The 24954-nt window shown below is 35.2% G+C and overlaps 3 protein-coding genes across 4 annotated transcripts; 2 read left to right on the top strand and 1 right to left on the bottom strand.

Moving 5' to 3' along the window:
* Positions 1 to 398: 398 nt before the first annotated feature.
* OR5F1 (olfactory receptor family 5 subfamily F member 1) lies at positions 399 to 1370 on the top strand. The gene has a single exon (XM_025988731.1). It carries the CDS (start codon positions 399 to 401, stop codon positions 1368 to 1370), a length of 972 nt encoding a protein of 323 aa, XP_025844516.1.
* Positions 1371 to 14213: 12843 nt separating this feature from the next.
* On the top strand, positions 14214 to 15170 carry LOC112912030 (olfactory receptor 10AG1-like). Its single transcript, XM_025988759.1, has one exon. It carries the CDS (start codon positions 14214 to 14216, stop codon positions 15168 to 15170), a length of 957 nt encoding a protein of 318 aa, XP_025844544.1.
* Positions 15171 to 20464: 5294 nt separating this feature from the next.
* LOC112911993 (olfactory receptor 5T9-like) lies at positions 20465 to 23586 on the bottom strand. 2 transcript variants are annotated; one of them, XM_072757369.1, is made up of 2 exons: positions 23570 to 23586; positions 20465 to 21404 (listed from the first exon to the last, which is right to left on the bottom strand). In XM_072757369.1, the coding sequence occupies exons 1-2, from the start codon at positions 23584 to 23586 to the stop codon at positions 20465 to 20467; spliced, it is 957 nt and encodes a 318-aa protein (XP_072613470.1). The 2 variants fall into 2 exon arrangements, with proteins under 2 accessions (XP_072613470.1, XP_025844507.1); XM_025988722.1 differs by lacking the exon at positions 23570 to 23586 and having other exon boundaries at positions 20465 to 21454.
* Positions 23587 to 24954: the final 1368 nt, after the last annotated feature.

The raw sequence follows: 24954 nt of genomic DNA, 5'->3' as shown, positions 1-24954 counted from the left end.
GAGTGCTCTTGAGTGAAAAAAATTAATTAAACACACATATCTGTTTACAGAATGAGAGAGTTTGCAGTAAGAATATTGTTATCATTTGTATATGGATGTTGGCTGGAATGAAAGAATAGAACAACATATCTAAATTTTGCAGAAACTGAATGCGAGTGTGTGGTCTTTCACTAGTGAGCTGAGAGGCCCCAACTCTGATTCAATATAGACAGTTGTTCATTAAATTCAAAGGCTGATCTGTTTGTCCCCCAATTTCCTCTTCCTCCATCACTCTGTTTACTACCTTGTTGTATTCTCTCATGTGTGAAAGACCTCATTAACACGTTTATTGCTTATAAACTTAGAAGAGGAAAATATTTACACCGAATGCAAGTTTAAGCAAACTAAGTGTGTAACAAATGACCAGAAGAAACCATACTTCACTAACTGAATTCATCCTGTTGGGATTAGCAGACACAATGGAGCTACAGGTCATCCTCTTTTTGCTTTTTCTGGTGATTTACACACTTACAGTTTTGGGGAATGTTGGGATGATCCTCTTAATCAGGACTCATTCCCAACTTCACACACCCATGTATTTCTTCCTGGCTAACTTGTCCTTTGTGGATGTTTGTTACTCCTCCACTATCACCCCAAAGATGCTGGTAGACTTATTGTCAGAGAAGAAAACCATCTCCTTTGCTGGCTGCTTCCTGCAATTGTACTTCTTCATCGCCTTGGCCACAACTGAATGCATCCTCTTTGGGTTAATGGCCTATGACCGCTATGTGGCCATATGCAACCCACTACTTTACTCCTTGATCATGTCCAGGACTGTCTGCCTCAAAATGGCAGCAGGGGCTTTTACAGCAGGATTCTTGAACTCCATGGTTAACACAAGTTATGTAAGCAGCTTGCCATTCTGCAGTTCCAATGTCATTCACCACTTCTTCTGTGACAGCCCTCCACTTTTTAGACTCTCATGTTCTGACACAAGCCTGAAGGAAAGCATCTTTTCCACATTTGCTGGTATGAATATGGTTGGGGCTTTGTTGGTCATCCTGACCTCTTATTCCTACATTCTGTTTTCAATCTTCCATATGCATTCAGGGGAGGGGAAGCGCAAAGCATTCTCAACCTGTGGCTCTCACTTGACAGCTTTAACTCTGTTCTATGCCACCGCCATCTACACCTATCTGAGACCTAGTTCCAGCTACTCCCTGGATAAGGACAAAGTGGCTTCTGTGTTCTACACAGTGGTGATCCCCATGTTGAATCCTCTGATCTACAGCCTCAGGAATAGAGAAGTAAAGAAAGCTTTATGGAATGTAACTATCAGGACAAGGATTCCCTTCATTTCTCTGATCTACTTAGTAAATTTTCTGAACTAGGTATTAAATGAAATTTCTAGGTTGATTGAATCTTACATTTTTCATTAGGATATTTCTAAGTATGTTAACTCACTTGCATGCACCCAATTAGATATAAAGTAAATCATCAATCTTATATATGGACTTAGGACTTTCATCTAATTAGTCTTTATTTTTGCTGGGTCTTTAAAAAATAGCGCTTATTTTAAATGAAATCTTGGTTGGAGAATGAAAGAGATTCAGGGGATCCCTGGGTGGCGCAGCGGTTTGGCGCCTGCCTTTGGCCCAGGGCGCGATTCTGGGGACCGGGAATCGAATCCCACGTCGGGCTCCCGGTGCATGGAGCCTGCTTCTCCCTCTGCCTGTGTCTCTGCCTTTCTCTCTCTGTGACTATCATAAATAATAAATAAAAATTTAAAAAAAGAAAGAGATTCAGTATTTACATTCAAAAGTAAATATATCAATGAAAAAAAAAGCCATGTAGAATAATTGTAATTGTTGACTTATTTTTTTTCTTATGCAATTTATTCTACCATTTTGCGGTGTGTAGAGATTGTTACATATCAGATATGCTTATAATGTTTTAATTTAAAATAGATTTACAGTTTAATATGTTGAATTATCTCCTGGAAGGATGCTTAAATCAAATTTCAGGACTATATTTAATTTTACCATAAACTTATCACCTTTTTCCCTATATCCTTCTCTTCACATATATATATATTCACTAATGAATAAATGTTAGCTTGTCCAAATATGCTATCAAGAGAAATGCCATCTCTTTAGAATGTATCAATTACAAATCTCCTATTTCGTTCTTTGTTCTTCAAAATTTCCAACCTTTCTTTCTCTTTCTGTCTCTTGGATTAATATATGCCATAAAGTTACATACCCACACATTCAGCTGCTGCAGACTTTAATCAGTGCATAGTTACAAAAGGAGTAGATCAATGTTCAGTGGGTGTATCTGGCACATTTTTAAAATAAGCTCATGAATTTCCTGCTTGTAGATAACAATCAGTTGCCAGTAAAAATCAGTTTAATTCAATATTAAAGTTATGCTTTGCTAATATGGAGATAAACTTTGTACATTTACTTAATCTCGTTTACAGAATCTACAAATACTTCTAATTTGGGGAGCTATAATTACTTAATTATATTGTCTATTTTTTAATTACTTAAACATGTATTTCTTATGTAAATTTTCATTAATTCTTTTACCCAGGAACTCAAAAACATTTTTAAAGTATCCTAATTTCTTGTATATTGTAAAGTGCATTTATGCAAAAATATTCCAAATATTGTTGATTTTCTTTAACTCAAAATAACTTTGGGATGCCTGGGTGACTAAAAGCTTGAGCATCTGCCTTCGGCTCAGGGTGTGATCCTGGGGTCCCAGGACTGAGTCCCACATCGGGCTCCCTGCATGGAGCCTGGTTCTCCCTCTGCCTCTGTCTCTGCCTCTCTCTCTCTGTGTCTCTCCTGAATAAAAAAAGAAAGAAAGAAAAAGAAAAAGAAAGAAAGAAAAAAAGAAAGAAAGAAAGATCTTTAAAAAAATAAAAAACTCAAAATAATTTTAATCTGTAAAGCCACTGAAGCTTCTAATTATTACACTGAGTGAACAGACAAGTTGGAAATAGTCAAAGAATCAATATTCAAGAATCACATAGATCCAAATAAACATCCAAAAATAAAGAAATATTATTAATATTGAAATCCTGTGTTTAAGCAGAAAAATGTGTACATACAGTTTGGAATTATACATAAAAATAATTGTGGATTTGTTTATTATGCATAAATTAATATGGACAAGATAATTTCCATCAGTCCATTAAAAATGGCAGGTATACCTTTGTAAACAATAACTAAGTAAAGGTTAGGTGCTGAAATAGGTCAAGTAATAATCCTATTTAATTTAACACTGCTCAAATAAAATAAAGATACTCTGTTAGCTCATAGTAAACGTTTTTCCAAGGATGAAGATAATAAGCAATACTTCATCAAGAAGATAATATCTAAGTTGTTGGGTGAATGGGAAAAAAATTAAATACGAAAAAGTTAAGGTGATGTGAGAAGATGTAGTTTGTAGAAAAGGAATGTACAAAAAGCTGTATTGAAAATGTATAACTTTGGAGCACCTGGATGGCTCAGTCTGTTTTGCATCTGACTCTCAATTTCAGCTCAGGTCATGATCTCAGAGTTGTAAGATGAAGCCCTGTGTCAGACTCCACATTCAGTGGGGAGTCTGCTTGAGATTCTCTCTCTCGCTCTGACCACCCCACCTCTAAAATAAATAAATAAATCTTTAAGAAATAAAACATACAGCTTTATTGAAATACATAGCATTATAGAAACAATCTAAAATAGGTTTATTGAAAACAGAGCAAATAGGATTTGTTGTAGCAGAACACAGAAATGTGGTCATTGTTGCTAAACTTAGGTATTATTTACTATTTTGGGTGTGAAATTGGTGTGTACTATTTTTAAGGTTCTCTTTAAATTTTGTGATTAAGATTAATCTTAATGTGAAATCATTGCATATGTCCTTGTATCATTCCCAAATATTAGAAAAATTCTTGGTATATTCCAGCTACTTAACAAAAATTATTACATCCAGATCTTCCCTAAAGAGGAAGGTAGTGAATATTGGCTATGTAATTTTAAGGTTTTGCAAACAGAAGATCAACTGGATGAAGATCTGTGTTAAAAGCTGTCATAATTGGGCTCCTAACCTTTAACCTCCTGAAGTTTTGTGGTCATTTTAACCATGTGTTGTAAAAATATATATAATTTATTAGCTAATATTGTGCTGAGAGTGTGTCAGATTCATTTATACACTGATGAGAGAAGCAGAAAGATAAAAGGAAGTTACAGACTCAGAGACAAACGTAAACAGAAAGTTTACTTAGCTTGGAAACAAAATAAGTGGCATTAAAAACATGTGAAATAAAGGTTGAGGTTTGATTTTACAAATAATAACATTATCATGCCCAAGTCACCTGTCACAGAAGAGAACTGTGTGTCAGAATTATCCTAAATGCTAGGTTTGGTGAGAGTAATCAAAAGGAAAAACACACTTAAGAAGTAAATACTAAAGATGTATCTATGGTTAATTGCAGTGGTGTATCTTTAACCTCCAGTGGTAGGGTCCAATATAGACAGCAAACATGCGCTCATAAGATGGTGCCAAGCAGAGTGACAAGAAACAAATTTTATTTTTAAGTGGTTGTTGCCAGCTATTTTTTTTTTTTTTTTGGTGCCAAAACCTGGAATCGAACCAGCTATTTTTTTCTAACATGTATGGTCTCATTCATTTGGGGAATATAAAAAATAGTGAAAGGAAATAAAGGGGAAAGGAGAAAAAATGAGTGGGAAATATCAGAAAGGGAGACAGAACATGAGAGACTCCTAACTCGGGGAAACGAACTAGGGGTGGTGGAACGGGAGGTGGGTGGGGGGTGGGGGTGACTGGGTGATGGGCACTGAGGGGGGCACTTGACGGGATGAGCACTGGGTGTTATTCTATATGTTGGCAAATTGAAAACCAATAAAAAAATAAATTTATGAATAAAAATGCAACATATGGCATTGCAACATATGCTATTTTCTTATTTCTTAATTTATATTTTTCCTTTTAAAAATTGCATGTGGAGACACCTGGGTGGCTCAGCGGTCGAGTGCCTGCCTTCAGCCCAGGGCGTGATCCTGGAGTCCTGGGATTGAGTCCTACCTGGGACTCCCTGCATGGAGCCTGCTCCTCTCTCTGCCTATGTCTCTGCCTCTGTCTCTCTGTGTCACTCATGAATAAATAAATAAAACCTTTAAAAATAAATAAATAAAAATTAAAATGCCATGTGTGTTAAATTTATCCCCTGAGGATAGGCTGATAACTTCATGTGATACCCATATGAAGTAGCCGTCTATTATTGATTGGTTCAGATGAACAGATCCTAATATATTTGCTGTGAAAACATCCTAATTCCTGCAGTGATTCTTCAATGGTGAAAATTGACATTCCAACACAAAAAAAAAGCAATGTTTTACATTTTGTCGCCAAATAGACTTTAGAAAATCTGAATATCGATAATACAAATATGAAGACATATCTAGTGGTGATTACTAGATTAGCTTTCTATCTATAGTATCAAAAATGTATGTGATGATGAATGATATTAATAAGTGATTTCAATGTTTTCAATCAAAAAATAAGAAGTAAAAGAAGTGTAGAGGACTTCAATAATGGGGGACCAAGGACCTCCATGATCACTATATCTTTAATAAAACAAATACTTTAAAAATGTTAAATCATTTTTTTCAGAGCTCTGGATATCAACCAAAAGTTAGAAACAATGTGAGGAGCAATAAAAACTGATGAATTTTGGTAAGAATAACAGGATTTATGGCACTGTAACTTGACCTAATACCATCACAGTTCCCATAGTTGTACAATAGTCAAGAAAACTAACAGTTTGACAACAATGTTAACTGCTACGTAGACACTGGATTGTGTAGAATGAGTTTGGACTCCTAAGGATGTTCCATACCCAAAGCAATCAATATATTCTATAAAACATAAGGAAATATAGCATTTTATATGATATCATAATTAAATAAAAAGACATTAATAACATTGAAAAATCCCATGTACATGGATATTGAAAATTATCAAAATAATGTGCTCCAAATGACAATATAAATTATAAATACTGGACAATGTGAACTCAAAAAATAAAATAAATTATAAATTTTCATATTAAAAGTGATGTAATTTATGGAAGTCATTAAAGAAGTTTAAGTGCTAATACTAGCCAAGACATAGTTAAAATATATTAGAAATAATTAGCCTTAAATACTCAAGAATATATGAACAGGATGCTACTATATGCAAGGCAGTGTACGTGAATTATAAAGAGAAAGCCAAAGAAATGGATGAGATTTTTAAGATGATATGGTATCTTTTATTCCATGCATGCAGAATGTGTTGATAGACTGATTCAGCTAGGGGCTTTTAAATGTTTTAAGAGGAGTTTATGTACCAGGTAAACAGCACAAGAAGGAATGAAATGGGCAGACTAAATCATGTATGCTCAGGAACCATCTGACTCTTATTTTCTTTGCTCTAGCCTCCTTATTTCACTTCCCTGTCATTACCCCTTGGTTACTTCTCTCAGTGAAAATGTAACTGTCATTATCACCTGTGCTCACCTTACTGGGGAAGAGACTAGGATGACACTAACACTTCAGGGTCTAGGTGACAAGAGTTTCACGAATCATTTTTTACATACAGTTAATGTTAGCATCTGATTGTGTGTCTCTCTTCACTGAGATTTGGCATGGAGAAACATTTGGCAGCTAGATTTCTAACTAAAAACTGCAGAAATACAAAATAAACTCACCAAATTGAAATAATAGGATATACTGCACGATTAATGGACTGTCTCATAGCACCCATAGAAGCTGCCAGAACCTGAGCACAGGATTCAGATCTGGGAAATAACTTGAAACAAGTACTCATATCTCCTTATGTCAAGTTTTTTTTTTATTGGAATTCAATTTGGCAACATATAGCATAACACCCAGCGCTCCCCCTTCAATGCCCCTCACCCAGTCAACCCCCGCCCCCGCCCTCTTCCCTTTCCACCACCCCTTGTTCGTTTCTCAGAGTTAGGAGTCTCTCATGTTCTGTCTCCCTTTCTGATATTTCCCACTCATTTTTTCTCCTTTCCCCTTTATTTCCTTCCACTATTTTTTTATATGTCAAGTTTGATAGTGTTCACACACCTGTTTAATTTTCCTCTGTGTATCCTATGTCTGAGTTCTGACTTTCCTCCAATCAGTGTGGAAGGAGATGTGCCCAACAATTTCCAAATTCAAAAAATTACATCTAGAGGCACAGAGGGTAAATGGCTTCCTCTTGGTTCTTATTCACACCATTGCAGGAAATGGTTCTGGTTGAACCATGTTTGGTATAACACCTACTAATGAGCCAATCAACGGGGGCCAGATGTGTGCAGTCAGGTGGTACATAGTGGCCATGTATGATGAGCAGGTCAGAGTGAAGAATATTCTTAGAAAATGTGTGCAGAGGGTGAGTAGAAAAGGCAAGGTATATATGTTAATTTGCTAAGCAGAAGAATAAAGACCCCTATGATTCTGAGGGTTTTGAGGAAGAATAATATAGGACAGGATCCCAAGTTTAGTGTGAGGTTCAAGTCTAATAATCATTCCAGGATAGGTGACTTTGACATATTTTACTGGCTAGTCCCATGGTTGCTATGGTCATTTCTGGGCCAGCCAACCAAAGTGGGGAGGAGTGGAATTGCAATGAATAAAGTCAGAAAAGGTGCAAAAGAAACTGGAAATACATCTTAGCTACTATGGAAATCAAAAGAAAGGAAGAAGGAAAATTGAATTTCAGAGACACAGTCAGTTTCTAGCATGTTGCATGCTACTATCATGAAAGCCAAGGAGAGCCAATAAAAGAAATGGAGTGCGAAAAATGCCATGATTTAATTTCCATTGTAAAAAATGTTATCTTTGAAATATTAAAGAGAAGGTTGATGAATGTGAGATAAAAATGTTATCTTTGAAATATTAAACAGAAGATTGATGAATGTGAGATAATACTGAAAAGAAAGAATATTTTTTAAAGTATTTCAATTAAGAAAAATTGCAAAGATATGAACTAAGGGAGTGTCTATGTCCATGAAAGATATAAGTGGAGTTAACTAATATCTAAAAATAGAGTCAGCATAATTTGATGATTGACTAGATTATGTGGGGAAAGTGATGGAGAATGATAAATATGTCATATTTTCTAATGTAGCTGATTTTTTATGTGGTAAAATTGAGAATCAAAACAGAAGAAAGTCATTGGAAACAATCTCTGTGTAAATCCTGTTACCATGCCTCACAATGGACCTCAATCTTCACCTTAGCCACCATCAGATCCCACATAGATTACTGGAATCCACCCCCTTAAACTTGAATGTCTTCTGGCTTCCACTCTTGTCCATGACAGAGTATGCTGTGCTCTTATCTAATCCCATTTTCAGACATTTTAGTCACTGATAACAATGGAAGATAACACAATAAATATGATTAGTGACTTAGAAAGATTAAATGATACAAGTGTGAATTATTGAGTCCCTAAAAAGCCCCAGAATGTTCTATGTGGCTGGCTCCATACTTGGAGCTGAATGTTAACCAGTACACAACACAAATGCCCTGGAATCAAGGAGCCAATGACAAGAAGAGAAGGTCAAATTATGGAATAAAAATTAAAACATAATATCATAAGGGTCAAATTAGTTGTATAGGAGGGCTATGAGAGCATTATAGAAGAAATATTTAACTTTGCCTGCAGGAATAATGGGTCACTTTATAGAAGAACAGATGTTTGACAGTCAAAACAATCTATAGAGTACAGAGTTTTCTGAGCCTCATGTAGTGTATAGCACAACACCTTATATAGTTACACACTTGTTGAATGATTCAATAGAGAAAAGCTGCATGCAGTAACTAATTATTTTGATAACTTACCAAAGGTTTATAGCAACAATATTCAGTCTACCTTTCCCTCCTAATATTTTTAAAACCCTCATCATGTCATTTTCCCATCTTCAACTTCACAATTATAGAAAATTTGAAATTCAATGTACTGAATCTTCCGGTCCAAATTCATTTTTTTCTCATGTAAGTATATGTAAATAAAAAATCCCACCTATGGCACAGAGGACCTTCACATATAAACAATCCAGATGATGCATGGACTCAAAATAATCGCAAAATTGCATTATTTGAGTTTAAGAAATGGTGTTTTAATAATTCTAAATTTAGTATCCTCAGATTTCATGCATAAATATAGACCAACTTTAAGAGTAGTAGGGGAATTGCTCTATTCTCCAAAGAAGAAGAGGATGGCAAGAAAGGTAAAGAGGAGTAGCCAGGAGGCTACTGATCCTCAGACCATACTCCATAGGGAAGGAATCTTCAAGGCAGCACTGATCCAACCGGAGACAGCCTTGGTTACTCTCTAAATTACCACCTGATAAACAGATTATTGAGCTTAAAAATGCAACATGACATGGAGAGAAGATGCCCCTGCAATGAATAAGGGGCTATTTTCTACCAAACCTCCACTACTCAATTTAAGTAAAGAATGAGTTTCATAGAAAAATAAGAATGGCTGGAATTTGTTCCTTGAATAATTGAAAACCAAAATTTACATGACATAAGATCATAGTCTTTATTAAAGAGTGACACGGTGATTTCTCCACAGTATAAAGAGGTAAGCAGTAATTATTTTACGCTGCTTATTTTATTTCACATATTTTTCAATTCAAGAATCAAAAGCCATAAAGGAAACACTTTCTTCCAATTAGATTCTTTTATGAGATAAATCTTCTGAACTTGAAATATACAAACTATAACTACAGGTATCAATCTTTCATTTTTATAAAAGTAAATGATACATAAAATGGACATGGAATCTTTTCGTGATTGTGAAATGTTTTATATTTCTTAGTTGTATTGATATTACTAAAAATATTAAATTCAAAATTGTATTTCCTATTAAATATTCTATGGACCCTATTAAGGTTATTTTTTTAGTATAATTGACATACAAACACACAATATTACATTAGTTTTAAGTGTACAACATAGTGATTCAACAACTCTGTACATTATCCTATACTCACAAGTGCAACTACCATCCATCACCATAAAATAATATGAAGCCCACTATACTTTTATTAAGAAAATTGACCCTTTGATTACATGGGTGAGTTTGAAGTCAGGTCACATCTGAGCTTCCTGATATTGGGCAAATTGTTTAATCCCTGTATGCCTCTGGCTCTTTATGCAAAATGTGAATAATAATAGTACCTACTTCATTCAGAATGCAATAAACAAGATAACACAGGGAACGTCATTAACAGAGTGGTTAGCACATAATAATTGTTCAAAACCTAACAATAAAAAAATAGTTTCAAATAATCAGGCCTCTTAACTGTCCATAGCTATGCTTGTTCCTGCTAAAATAGAAATATTGGTAAAGGAAGAACTCAAGTTCTCATGCTAAAACTGCACAATGTCATTAACTGTTAATAAAGAAAATAGATCAATTTCAGAAAAGAAAATAGTTGAAGAAAGTTCTCTCAGGATGCTTTCATTATTAAATAGGATTTGAATTAAACTTTCTTTTTTTTAATTAAACTTTCTAATTTAATTTTGCTTATATGCCTTTACCAAAGTCTACTTGTCTAATTTGCTCAAAGTACAGGATACTGGCACAGATGAGAGAAAAAAATTGAAAATAAAATCCCAGTTAGAGTGGTTTTTCCCCAGGTATTGCTGTTGGCTAGTATCTTTCCAGCATAGAAGAGTCTATTGATTTTTTTTAAAAGATTTTATTTATTTATTCACAAGAGACACACACACAGAGAAAGAGAGAGAGAGAGGCAGACACACAGGCAGAGGGAGAAGCAGGCTCCATGCCGGGAGCCCGACGTGGGACTCGATCCTGGGTCTCCAAGATCACACCCTGGACTGAAGGCAGCGCTAAACCGCTGAGCCACCCGGGCTGCCCAAGTCTATTGATTTTAATCTGTTTTCCTGCCAAAACATGACCTGTACATTCTCTCTTCTCCTAGGTTAAGAAAAGTCTTCTCCAGGGAAGAGTTTAAGATGAGAAAATTTCAAAAGAAAAAATATATGTAAGTTAAAATCATAATGATATATCAATAAGTATGATAATTATCATAATAGTGTCTACTAGAACTACAACTTATTTTAAGTAAAGTGATTAATGCAAACTATGCTGCTTAGTCCGCAAAACAACTCCTTGAGTTACATGTTATCATTACAGCATCAAAAAAGGAAAATTGAGCTCTGATCATTTGAATAAGGACAGTTTTCCAGAACATATCTAATTTCTGTTGTAAGTTACTCAATATGAACTTCTTTGGTCAGTGAATTTGAATCTAGTTGAATGCAGCGTGATTGCTGAGATCGATGGGAAATACTCATTTGTGCCACTACCCATGGGGAATTATTTAAAAATCATTCATCCCTGTAAGCATTTGACTAGCTATTGGAATATGAAACTGAAGGAGCACATGAGGGCAATTTATTCCTGGAATATGCTTTATTACTTTCTCTTAAAAGTAAAAATCACAAAATGATTTCTTTCTTTTTAAGATTTATTTATTCATGAGAGACACACAGAGAGAGGCAGAGACACAGGCAGAGGGAGAAACAGGCTCCAAGCAGGAAAGCCCGATGTGGTACTTGATCCCAGTTCTCCAGGATAAGGCCCTGGGCTGAAGGGCTAAACCACTGAGCCACCCCGGCTGTCCCTACAAAATGATTTCTGTGATACCTTAAAATCTGATGAAGTCCCAGATTAGACATCATGACCTTAATAAATTGTCTGGCACTCCATTATTTTCCTTAGTCTACTTTGTATTGAATGCACTAAATTTGTCCATTAAAACCACGCATATACTACAAAATGTATGTTGATTGATTGCCTGGTACATTCATCAAACATATCTGGGTCATTGAAAATTTAATTCTTCTATTGCAGTTGTTTTTCATTAACGTATAACTTCTGAAGAAAAAGAAATATATAAGAAAGATGGTATAAAATCTTGAAAGTTTTGAGAAGGTATAAGATGGAGAAATAATTACCAAAGTGTGAAAAGAGGAGAAAACAGAGAAAGAGATCAACAAAACAAAGGTAGAGATGATGGCAAAAGGGGATTTGGGGAGTGTGCACTTAGTCTCAGTTTATAGAACATATTATTTGAACCTGAAACATCCAGGTCTTGATCCCTTGTCTTGACTTATGTTAGCCAGGAGAGGGCTTTTATCTTCAGAGTATTCTGAAAGTTTCTGAAAATTTTCTGAAAAATTAAAGTCAGAATGGAAGATTCTCTGAATGAAGGAGGGAAATATTTAGGATTGGTCAGAAGTAAACAGAAAATATAAATTATACATTGTTTCAGTCATGTGGGATCTGTCAGAGGTGAGAAGAACCAGGTCTCAGAAGAAGAAAAGGGGGATTGTATTTTGGAAGAAGGAAGGCGAATTTGGAGACTGGGAAATTGAGGAAGAGACTTCAAAACTCATGGCAATATGGGTTTTGGAGCATGTGGCAATCTTAAAAAGGTCACAGGTTAGTAATAATGAAGTGTAGATGGACATCACAAAAAGGGTTGTGGTGTCTAGAGTGTAGTGCCATGGCAGAGACCTAACTTAGGTGGTCTAAAAATGCTTATTTATTGAAGGAGCTAGGTATACTCTGTCTACACTACATTTAGTGCTGTACTCCCTGGTGGTTAGTCAGCTGCAGATGTTTAGAATACAGGTGACCCTTGAACAATAAGGATTTGAACCACACAGGTCCACTATACATAGATTTTGACAGTACACACTGTAAAAGTGATTTCTCTTCCTTATGATTTTCTTAGTAACATTTTTTCCTCTTTCTTACTTTATTGTGTGAATACAGGATATAATACATAATATATACAAAACATGAGATAATTGTTTATATTAGTAATTAAGTTTTGAGAGAGCCAAAGTTATAAGCAGATTTTTTCTTTTTCTTTTTACTTCAATTCAATTAGCCAACATATAGTACATCATTAGTTTCAGATGTTGAGTTCAATAATTCATCAGTTAGTTGCCTGTAACACCCAGTGCTAATCACATCACATACCCTCCCTAAAAGCAGATTTTTGGCTGCCCAGAGTAAGGTTGGTGCAGTGTTCAAGGGTCAACTGGATATATTATATTCATAATACACAGTTTTTATCCAAAGTAAACTATAATATATACTACAAAATATATGTTCATAATATATATTAAATTAATCATGTATTGTATATTAATAATATATATTACATATATTCAGAAACTCATACTTAGAGGAAAAAGAAAAGGTATGCCAAAACAGATCTCACATTATGTTTGGCATCAAGTGTATGAACACTAAGATCAAATTCTCTTGCACATTTTATTTTCCCTTTTCCTAGTTTAAATATCTCATAAAAGAACCAAACTTATCTAATTATTCCTGAATCATAATATTTGAAAGATAAGCAGAGTTACTATGATTTTGGGGGCCATGGTAGGGTTAAGGACATATTATAATAAAATTGTATATAATTTATTTTACATTTTAAATATATGACTTGCTATGATGCATTACTTTTAATATAACTTTGTATGATATATTAAATGAAATAGTTTTCTATGATGGAAGCTAGGTAATATTCTCTGTTTTTCCAATCAGAGTCTCAGTCTCTTTCCCAGATACTGTAGCCAGGGTTGGCCTGAACGGGGCCTGGCTATGCAGTCTTACTGACCACCTTGCCCTGTGGTTATCTGAGATGCAGTTCACAGGGGAAACATCAAACCAAACAAGAAAGAATAATATAAATGGATTGTAAATTAAAAGATGCTAGGCAGAAATAATACAAACAAAATACAATAGATTCCAGAGTGATGAGGAAGGAGGCACATTTCTCATTAAAGAACGTCCTGTGTTAACTAGCAAAGTTCTTATCCTGAGAATAGGGTATCTGACACGTTTTGCTTTTATTTTATTGTTGTCTGTTTCAGTGTATTATTCATTTATATATCTATTAGTATTTGCAGTGAGATTAGAGTTTAAGATTGCTTTCTGTTTTTATATATACTGAAATTTTTATTACCAAAAATACAAAACAAAATAAAAGCTGGGTATCTATTGTTTGTCAGTGGATTTGAAACCATCTGTTTAATTTGCCCCGTTCTGCAACTGAGCCTAGCAACTTAAGTGAATTCTAAGCCTTGAAATCATTTTGCTTGTAGATGGAATCCACAGGACAAAATCCTCTGCAGGCGAATGACACTACATTAATGGATTTCATTCTGGTTGGTTTTTCTGATGTTCCTAACCTCCGAGGACTACTTTTTGGGGTGTTTCTGATAATCTATGTGATTATTCTGATGGGTAATAGCCTCATTATCATAATAACCAAGGTCAATCCCTCCCTCCAGACTCCTATGTATTTTTTCCTTGGGAACTTTTCTTCCTTGGAAATATGTTATGTGTCGGTCACTGTCCCCAGATTATTAACAGATCTTTGTAGACAAAATAGAAATATTTCTTTTCTGGCCTGTGCTACTCAAATGTATTTCTTTCTGATCTTTGGAGCCAGTGAGTGCTTCATTCTGACTGCAATGGCTTATGACAGGTATGTTGCCATTTGTAACCCCTTACTCTATCCTCTCATCATGAACAACAGGCTGTGCATCCAATTGGCAACTGGCTGTTGGATCACTGGAATTCCAGTACACATAGGGTTCACCTACCTCATCTTCTCTCTACACTTCTGTGGGTCCAATAAGTTGAATCACTTTTTCTGTGACATACCTCCAGTACTTAAGCTTGCCTGTGGGGATACTTTCATGATTGAAATGTTGGTTTATGAGGTTGCTGTTCTAGTTGTCACTATTCCTTTTTTGTTGATTCTTGCATCTTATGTGAAAATAATCTCAACCATCCTGAAATTGCCATCAGCAGCTGGGCGAGCCAAGGCCTTCTCCACTTGTTCTTCACATCTCATGGTTGTGGCTTTATTCTTTGGATCAGGCATCATTACATACTTAAGACCAAAGTCCAGTCATTCAACAGGAATGGACAAGTTTCTTTCTCTTTTTTATACCATTGTGACACCAATGTTTAACCCAATAATATATTGTCTAAGAAACAAAGAAGTTATAGTGGCACTCAAAAAATCCCTACCAAAATGGATTGCACTATGACTCAGAAACATAACTTATAAAATTTGTTACTTATTTATCAAGTCCTCATATACTCATACTCATGCTGGTTCTTCTCCAGTTTTGCAATGACTCTTACTTATTCTATGTAAATGATGTCATATTTTTATCTAACATGACATAAATCTGGAGGTTATTTTTAAATAGTAAATTAATTTCAAACTTAATCCAAAGTATTGAAATACTTAAAATAACACATAGAAGTTATTAAAGGTTGCTGTTGTTGTTACTTGTTTAAGATTCCAGAATATGGCCAATGTTTTCTTTTTCACAAAAAGGTTATTCATTTTTATCTCTCCAGTCCCAACACACTGCATAAAAAAATAACAGACATCTAATTAACTATGTTATATTAAAAGCATGACTAATAGCAAAAGTTGAACTACTGATGTCTCATCTGCTTATGATCAACAATTGCATTATAATCAGGTGGGGTCATGTAAAGAAAAGAAAAATTTGAATCCATCAGCAATGAGTACAGTTAACATGTTACAGAGTTGACATTCTATCTGTTTTTATTGGTGATTCATCAGCTAATTCCCTAAAGCTGAATTCACATATGAAAAGGGGTGCCACATTATCTCAGTTCCAGAATCCAGTCTTAGTATAAAATACTAGCTCATCCCCTTTACTTTCATTGTGTTAATTAGAAGACTTGATGATAATTTAAGTAGATAAATTGTAAATATATATAGAGGATACAAGCTTGTGTGTCTGAGGGGGGTGCAGATAAAGGTACTTGAGTAATTGAAACACATTTTTTTATAAAACTATTAAAATGTTAATTCTGGGTTGTGTAACTTACTTTTCTTACCTCTTTCTCCCTTCCTGAAGAAGAAACCAGCAATTTCCCTTCTTTCTTTTTTTTAAAGATTTTTATTTATTTATTTTAAAGTGAGAGAGAGGGAAGGAGAATATTCAAGCTGATTCTTCCCTGAGTGCAGAGCCTAGTACAAGGCTCGATCCCACAACTCTGAGATCAGGACCTGAGCCAAAAATCAAGAGTCTACTGCTTAACCTACTGGGCCACCATCTAAGAGCCCTGTCTCTTTTTTTTTCTTTTTTTTTTAAAGAAATTTTATAGTGTTTTAATGACAAAGAGCTGTGTTGAAAGATAGGAAAGGGTAATTTTGAACATTAAAGAAAAAAAATTATAAAACTCATATTAGTCAACACTGTTCTTCCTGTAACCATTTCCTCCACACAATCCTGAATTCTGTAAACCTCTGAGCACCACCCATTCCAGGACGTTGGGTACTCCTACCAGGCTTCCTATAATGTTCCTTTCCAAATACAGAGTACCTTTATTTCCCTCCACATTCTGCATCACCCAGCTGTATTTACCATCAGAGTCCTTTAAAAGGAGAGAGTGCACATAACACAACTTCTCTACAATTTTTCTTGGCATAAAACCTCAAATTATAGAAGAAAAATGAACAACATATATTAAGAAACAATTATCAAGGTAATAATAATATCCAATTTTAATGAAGTATAGCTTTGTATCTAAGAGATAGACGTATCATAAGAAAACAGATCTTAGAGATGTTCTTAATGTGAAAGCGCGGCCAAAACAAATATCACGGGACCAGTCATTTTAGTTTTTAGCAACGTCACCTCTAGAACTGCCCCTCCTCCAATAATATCAGACCTGTCTATCATGTTTCGAATATTAAAATTCTGAAAGATGTCTGCAGCAGCAGAACAAAGGGTATCAGGGTATACAGTGTTAGTATTCTAAACTATGCAATCAGTCTATACATGAATGTCAAAATTTTATTTCCCTCTAAAATGTATGCCTTTAGAATGTTGTATTAGACACTACATATGGGAAATCCAGTCTAAAAAGGACGAAAGAAATAGGAATATTACAGAAAGGCTACTGAAAGTGACAAAACTCTTGTGTGTCTGGAGAATTGTCCCAGTCATGTGAATCCCAGGAGAAGGGTGGACTTTCTAGGTTCAGCCTGACTTCTTGGATGAGGAGAGCAGCCATGCCAGAGGCAAGTCCCAAGTGAAGATGAAAACTTGAGCTGCAAAATACTACCACGTTTTTGGAGACATAGAACATTAACTTATAGGCATTTTTATCTCTGTTGACTCCCACAGAGGAAACAGTACTAATATACAACATTTGACCTGAGGGAGGCTTTTAAAATTTTCTGCATTTATATCAATTGAATTTTGCAGCAACCCCACACTGAGCAAGCCTATTGGCCCTCTTTTCCCAACAGCCTTTGTTCATTTCATGTCTCTGTATCACATTTTGGTAACTCTTACAGTATTTCAAGTTTTTTGTTACTATTAGACATGTTATGTTACTCAGTGATCAGTGATCTTTGATGTTACATTTGTAATTTGGGGGGATGCCATGAACTGTTTGCATATAAGACAATGAACTCCATTAATAAATATTGTGTGTGCTCTGACTGCTCCACTGACCAGCTTTTCCTGTCTCTCTTTCTCTCCTCGGGCCTCCTTAACTCTTGAGGCACAGCAATATTTAATTTAAGCCAATAAATAATCCTATAGTGGCCTTTAAATATTCAAGTGAAAGGGAGAGTCACACACCTCTCACTTTAAATAAAAAGCTAGAAATGATTCAGCTCAGTGAGGAAGGCATGCTCAATGCCAAAATAGGGTGTAGACCTCTTTCACTAAACAGCCAAATTTTAAATGCAAAAGAAGAAAAATTCTTGAAGGAAATTAGAAGTGCTTCTCTAGTGAACATATAAATGATAAGAATGTGAAACAGCCTTCTTGTCAGCATGGAGAAAGTCTTAGTTGTGTGGATAGGATATCAAACTAGCCACAGCATTCCTGTAACCCAAAGCCTAATCCAGAGCAATAGACAACTCCCTTCAATTCCATAAAGATGAGAGGTGAAGATGCAGAAGAAAACTCTGAAGCTAGTAGAAGTCATGAGGTTTAAGAAAGAAAATGTCTCCATAACATCAAAGTGCAAGATGGAGCAGCAAGTGCTGATAGGGAAGTTGCAGCAAGTTATCCACAAGATCTAGCTGAGATATTAATGAAGGTGGCCTCACTAAACAACAGATTTTCACTATAGATGAAACGGCCTTCTACCAAAGAGCATCACGTGCTACAGGGATATCTTTCATGAAAGGAAGAGTCGATCAATGCAATAAACGTTACTGTTGTCCTACTTTAAGAAATTGCCACAGTTGCCCCCATCTTCATCAGTCACCACCCTGATAGGTCAGCAGCCTGAGACTGTGGCAAGACCCCTCCGCCCCTAGCAAAAGAATTGTAAGTTGTTGGAAGGTGAGATGATAGCATTTTGTAGCAATATAGTGCTTTTAACTTGAAGTATGAACATTGTTTTTTAAAACATAATGCTATGGCACACTTAAGCTACAGTATAGTGTAAACAACTTTCATATGCACTGGAAATATCCCCCAAAATTCATTCAACTTGCTTAATTGTGAGATTTACTTCATTAGTGGTCTGGAACTAAACCTGCAAAGTCTCTGTTGTATGCCTATAATTAACTTTGAAGGAGATCTATCCTTGCAATGCAAATAAGGCCTGTTGAAAGCAGGGCTTAGGGGCACCTGGGTAGCTCAGTCAGTAAAGTGTCTGCCTTTGGCTCAGTTCATGATCTTGGGATTCTGGGATGGAGCCCTGCATTGGGCTCCCTGCTGAGCGGGGAGCCTGTTTCTCCCTCTTCCTCTGCTGTTCCCCCTGCTTTTGCTCTCTGGCTCTCTCTCTGTCAAATAAATAAATAGATGATTAATTACTTTTAAAAAGAGAAAGCAGGGCTCAATGTGTGTATGATAAAGACTCTCTTCTGTACCTGCATCTTAGACATGGGCAATGAGGAGCTTGGCAATCTGCAAGGGCATCACAGGGTGGAGGGAAAACAGAGCCAAAGCTGAGTTTGTACCAAGCTTGTAGAGAACCCGTAAAAATAGATTGGGGCTTAGTTGTGTCAACCCAATTCTGCCAGCTGGTTGTAATTTACCCTGAATCGTGCTTGTCTTTTGTCATTCTTGAATTTAAGTATAATTTTGATTAATGCTAATGCCTGGTCTCTGTGTTCTCTGAGGAACTAAAAGTGGATTTAATGTCCATGTCCTGCATAAAATAATCAAAAGGGAAGAAATGCATCCTTACAAACAACATGGTAAGAACACCAGGGACTTGAACACACTATCTGTGGTCCCAGAATCACAGGCTGGGATTAGACTACTGCCAATGCATAGATTAAAGGTTAGAACAGAGTGTTCAATCTGAAGTCAGATACAAATGACTCCTTGAAAAGTGAATTGGGATTATGTGAGTTGTGATTTTGCTATGAATGAGGTGGTATTTGCTCAATATAGTCAGATATGAGTATAATGTTCATTTATAATTGCAACTGTGGGAGCTTATACAATTTGAGTTACATGGAGGTAAAAGATAGTACTACAATTTAATCTGAAGAGTGAATGCATATGTGACTCCATGAGTATGTATGTGTAAATAAACCCAATATTTGTATGATGAAGTCCTCTCCCCTAATACTTCAGAATATAGCTCTATATGGAGATTGGGTCTTTGAGGAGTAATTAGCTCAAAATGATGTTGTATACAATATGACAGCCTTATAAAAAGTGATAACCTTAAAAATAAAAACAGCTAATTATCTTAGTGGCAAAATGAGTTTATTCAAGAGTAGCAGAGAATTACATTTGGGCCATGCAAGCTATGGGAAAAACATTGGCAAGTTCAGACAACAAAGGAGAGGAGTTTCTCTTTTGTAGAGGAAGGGGAGACTTGGGAAAGGCTATTATAAACAAAAAGTCTATTGGAGTAAACAGAGTTCAAAGTATAGTGGTTTTGCATTGTCTGGGTTGTGACTGTCTCTCATTGGCTGGGCTGTTGCCAGGGGAGGAGGAAACCTTCCTTCCTCTTGCTGGAATTAGCAAAATATAGAATTCTTCTTCTCTTAGGAATATAAGATACATCTCTTCCTGTTGGTTCTCTTGCTGACAAGTGGTAGGGGTAAGTGCTCCTTCTGCTGGCCTCCTGACTCCTTTTTAAATTGGTTTCTCTTTATTCACTTTCAGAAACAAATGGATGACACAATTTCTGCTTGTGTGAAAACCACACTAGCAGTGAGTTGACTATGATCTTTATTTAAACATGTCCAAGAAGAATAGAAAGACACTAATAAATGAAAACAAAACACTTTAATCATAGCTTTTTGATATGAAGACAATTACATCAGTCTTAATTTCTTTCAACTTGATGTTTAGTGTGAAAAGTATACTTAATTGGCAAACCAGTTTTTACCAAATACCCTTTTCACTGCATCTTTCACATCTTTATTCCTCAAACTATAGATGATAGGATTCAGCATGGGAATCACAATTGTGTAAAATACTGACACTATCATATCATGATCCAAAGCATAGCTGGAATTGGGTCTCACATACATGAAGAGAACCGTACCATGAAAAATTGACACTCCAGTTAGGTGAGAGCCACATGTAGAAAAGACTTTCCGCCTCCCTTCAGCAGAATGCACCCTCATAATGGCCACCAGAATGAAACCATAAGAGACCAGGACTATCAGAATAGTGGATATCTCAATAGATCCCGCAAAGTAGAAGACTAGCAGCTGGTTTGTGTGGGTGTCAGAACAAGAAATGGCAAGGAGAGGAGGGATGTCACAAAAGACATGTCTAATTTCATTGGATGCACAAAAGGATAGAGTAAAAGTAGCCACAGTGTGTAAAGTAGCATGCAGGAATCCAACTACATAGCAGGAAATTATGAGTGGCACATAGACCCTGGGTGACATTCGAACTGAATACAGGAGAGGGTTGTAGATTGCTTCGTAGCGATCATATGCCATTGCAGCTAAAATAAAGCATTCTGTGGTCCCAAAAGTAATAAAGAGAAACATCTGTGCTGCACATCCAATGAATGAAATGGTTTTATCCTCTGCTAGGAAATTGACTAACATTTTTGGAGTGACAGCTGAAGAATAACAGGCATCCAGGAATGATAACACACTCAGAAAATAATACATGGGGTTGTGGAGCCGAGAATCCCCAATGACCAATAAAACCATTCCCAAATTTCCTATCATTGTAAAAAGGTAGATTGCTAGAAATAGTAAAAATAGGAAAACTTGCAGTTTAAAATCATCTGTGAAGCCCGTCAATATAAACGTGGTGACTTCAGTCACATTTTCCATCTGAACCCTGCACAAATCTGAATCTGACGGCACTGCTGACATTTCAGTTTCTACTCATAGGTTCTAAAGACAATATTTTTTTTTGAAAATATAATCTACCCAGTCATATCCTCATGTCTGTCTCTTAGAAGGATGTATGGATACCTTTGGCACTGAAGGAATAAGCAGCAATGAAGAAACAGAGTCCACATGGATGCATTACCCTGAACAAACAGATTAAACAAGTTACTTAATTTCATTGTTGGCTAAATTTACCATGGGAAAAACAATGGCACTTCATGTGGTTCAATTTCCAGTTTTCCCATGTCTCTCCATAGTTTATTTTACTTTTATTGTTTTTCAAATTTTAACTTGGTACCAAGTCAAGATCTTTCTCTACACATATGGTCGCTATCCTTACAGAGCTCTTGGGTGTATTTTGAAATACATTTCTGTGAAAAATGATTCATGGCCATTCCTTTACTGGGTTATGGTTGCTTATAGAATTTCTATATTTACTATGAAATAAATATCACCTGATAATAGATAATAAAATTGTACGAGTGAATTCTAAAACAATAAAATCATTATATAAGCACACCATAGTGTTTTATTACTGCTCTAGTTTTCTAGGCTGTCAGACTGTTTCCTACCCAGTGGAGCATGAAGAGACATAAGCACATAACAAATGAACAAAATGCTGCAGAGTCACCAGTAAATGGATTAAAAGCCTCCATCCCTGAAACAATTAAATATTGCATCTACCATATTTAGACCGCAGATTTTGGCATGGCGACTCTTGTTTTTCCTCTGCGTGTCATAGACCAAAATTTATAAAGGAGTGGAAAATCTATAGTGTATAGGACTGGTGAATTCAGTGAGCTACAATTGACTTATATCTTAAATGAAACACACATGTTTGTTATACTGAGATACCCACACGTCACGGAGAGAATGGGAAAATCAGCTTATACCTATTATTAGAAGGAAAAAAATCCACCTTTATTTTCCCCAAAAAAATTCATCCCGGATTCATATGAAAATCTTTCTTAATACATAGAATAAATAGCTTTTTGAATATGAGGGTTTCAAACCAAAAAAAAAAAATGTTCATTTGATCCTTAGAGAATTATAGAGCAAAAAAAAAAAAGGTAATTAAGCTAAATATTGACTTCTCTGTTAATTCAGGCAACTTATACATTACTCATGAGAACACATACACTCAAATGTTTTCTTAAAAATAACTTAGTTTGAATGGTTATGTGATAAAATAACTTATAAAACCATCAATTAGCAACATTAAAATGTATGATTGTATTGCTTGACCATCAAAAAATACATTATGTTTCAAAATTTTTTGTTGTTTTCTCTTTCTCTCTCTCTTTCAAGAATCCACGTATTGTGTACATAAATATTTACTAGAGAATCAGATACAAAATAGGAATTAAGTCGGTAGAAAGAAACAGAGTGAAAATAAATTAAAATATGAAAGCAAATTTTGAAAATGGACTAATAGATGGTCTACTAGAGGATTCCATTAAGAAATACATGTTGACTGACATACATATGGGAAATTCCAGCTTCAATACAGTTCTAACCTTTACTTAACTGATGTGTCTGAAGTAGCACACCTGTGGAAGATAAAGAACATTATACTAAGACTCTAAAATCCTGGATTAAAACCTCAGAATTAGCACCTAATATGACCTGGGAATAGAATTCTATGCTTCTAACCAAAGATTAAGATTGACCAAAATTTTTGTGCATCTCTTGTTCATCTACATGAACATTATGTGATTGCAGAGTGCTTCTGTATGAGATGCACTAAAATATGTTTAGTAAAGTATTTGCTATACGTGAGGGGCACATACACATGAAATACGACTTCCAAATTTTATTTAATTACAACAAAATAAATATGGAGTTAGAAGATCAATTTTTCATTAAAGCATTGAGCAATGAAAGAATCCCAAGTGGTCATTCTTTTACTGTGTATATATCTCTTAGATGACACTTACATATTAAAATACCAGTTTCATGAGACTAAACCTAATGAATCCTAATATCCTGTGGTATCAGACATCTTAAAAATGTAGTTCTGTCACTGCATACTGACTTTGGACATGTTAGTAAAATAATAGTATGTTTACTCAAATCCCCCCCATAATTTTGTCCATAATAATTTCCCATAACTCTTGATACCTGATCATTTGTGTAGGGCAAGAAGGTAGTTTATGAATAAAGGTACATTTTGTTCCAAATTATGACAGAAAATATGAGGTTCATTTACTTTATCCAAGATGACAGGCATTTCTGTCAACTAACATTTAAAGACATTAGAACTGATTATTTTTACATCTAGCTGATTGTCAAAGACAGAAGTTTGAAAGGCAAAATACAGATCCCAAACCAAAATCAAGAGTTCCTCAACTCTAATACAGTCAGAAACAGACCACATGGACAGCCATGAGAACTGTACTACAAACACTAAGCTTGAGAAGAAAGCAAGATCTGATGACAATTGCCATAAATTATGAAGTGGCTACAAGATGTTAGGAATTTTGTGTGCTTCATTTTGTGCAACCTACAAACTAAATAATTCAGATCCCTTTATTGATGAGAACACAGAGGACCAGCTGGAGCTGTAAATTAACCCAACTCACATAGTAAATTACTAACAAAGGCAAGATTAAATTCCAGGTTTCTCTGTCACACATATTAAGTTACTTCCACATGTCCATATTGAAGACCTGCTGTAATGTAACATGCACTAATTCTGGAAGAATTCCCCTAGAATCAATACAAAAAATATCTGCATATATTTGAATTTCTTTAAAAAGCCATCGGGCTTAAGTACACTTAAGACACACAAAATAAAAACCTGTAGTAGCTTGTAGATCAATTAGCTAACTAGCAAAATAAATTTTAAGTTCATCTATGATCCCAAAATGGCATATACTCAATGCCTGCTTTATAATTGATTTTTCCACCTAATGCTTTTCCTAAATTTTAAATATAGCCATTTATTACTACTATCCTCATTCTCACTGTTACCGCCCATCAAAGAAATTAAAGCAATTTTCTCATTTATAGCTCTATTGATCTAAATATAACGGAAATTTTCCAATTTCCCCAACTATATTCCCTGGAATACCTTCATTCAATTTTTAATTCAACAGTAAGTTGACTAGAAATTTCTATCTTAGATTTAAATTTAAAATGTAGAATCTAGTTTGAATTTTAAGTTCATAGCTTCTAAAATATTTTGTAAGGTATGAAAAAACCTCTCCTCTTACCTGTGGAAATAAACTGCTCATTCAGTTAAGGTACACTACAAATATTAAGCATTTGGACTCTTGTGCCAGGTTCTCACGCTCTTCTTGAAGTCCACAATGATGCCCCAAGGACAAAAAGCATTAATTCTCTTCTGGGACAGAAAAATAACAAGATGACTTAATTTTTTTTTCCATAATGAACAAGTGACTAGTTCTGGAGTAATTATCTACATGAGAAAAATGACTATGTGATGCACTTTGGCCTCATATAACCTGATTCTCAGTGGGAAAAATATATGCGTA

The sequence above is a fragment of the Vulpes vulpes genome, chromosome 5 (assembly GCF_048418805.1).
Source record: "Vulpes vulpes isolate BD-2025 chromosome 5, VulVul3, whole genome shotgun sequence".
In the NCBI taxonomy this organism is placed as follows: Eukaryota; Metazoa; Chordata; class Mammalia; order Carnivora; family Canidae; genus Vulpes; species Vulpes vulpes.
The sequence above is the reverse complement of the archived record's forward strand: the minus strand, read 5'-3'. Positions and strand labels throughout refer to the sequence as shown.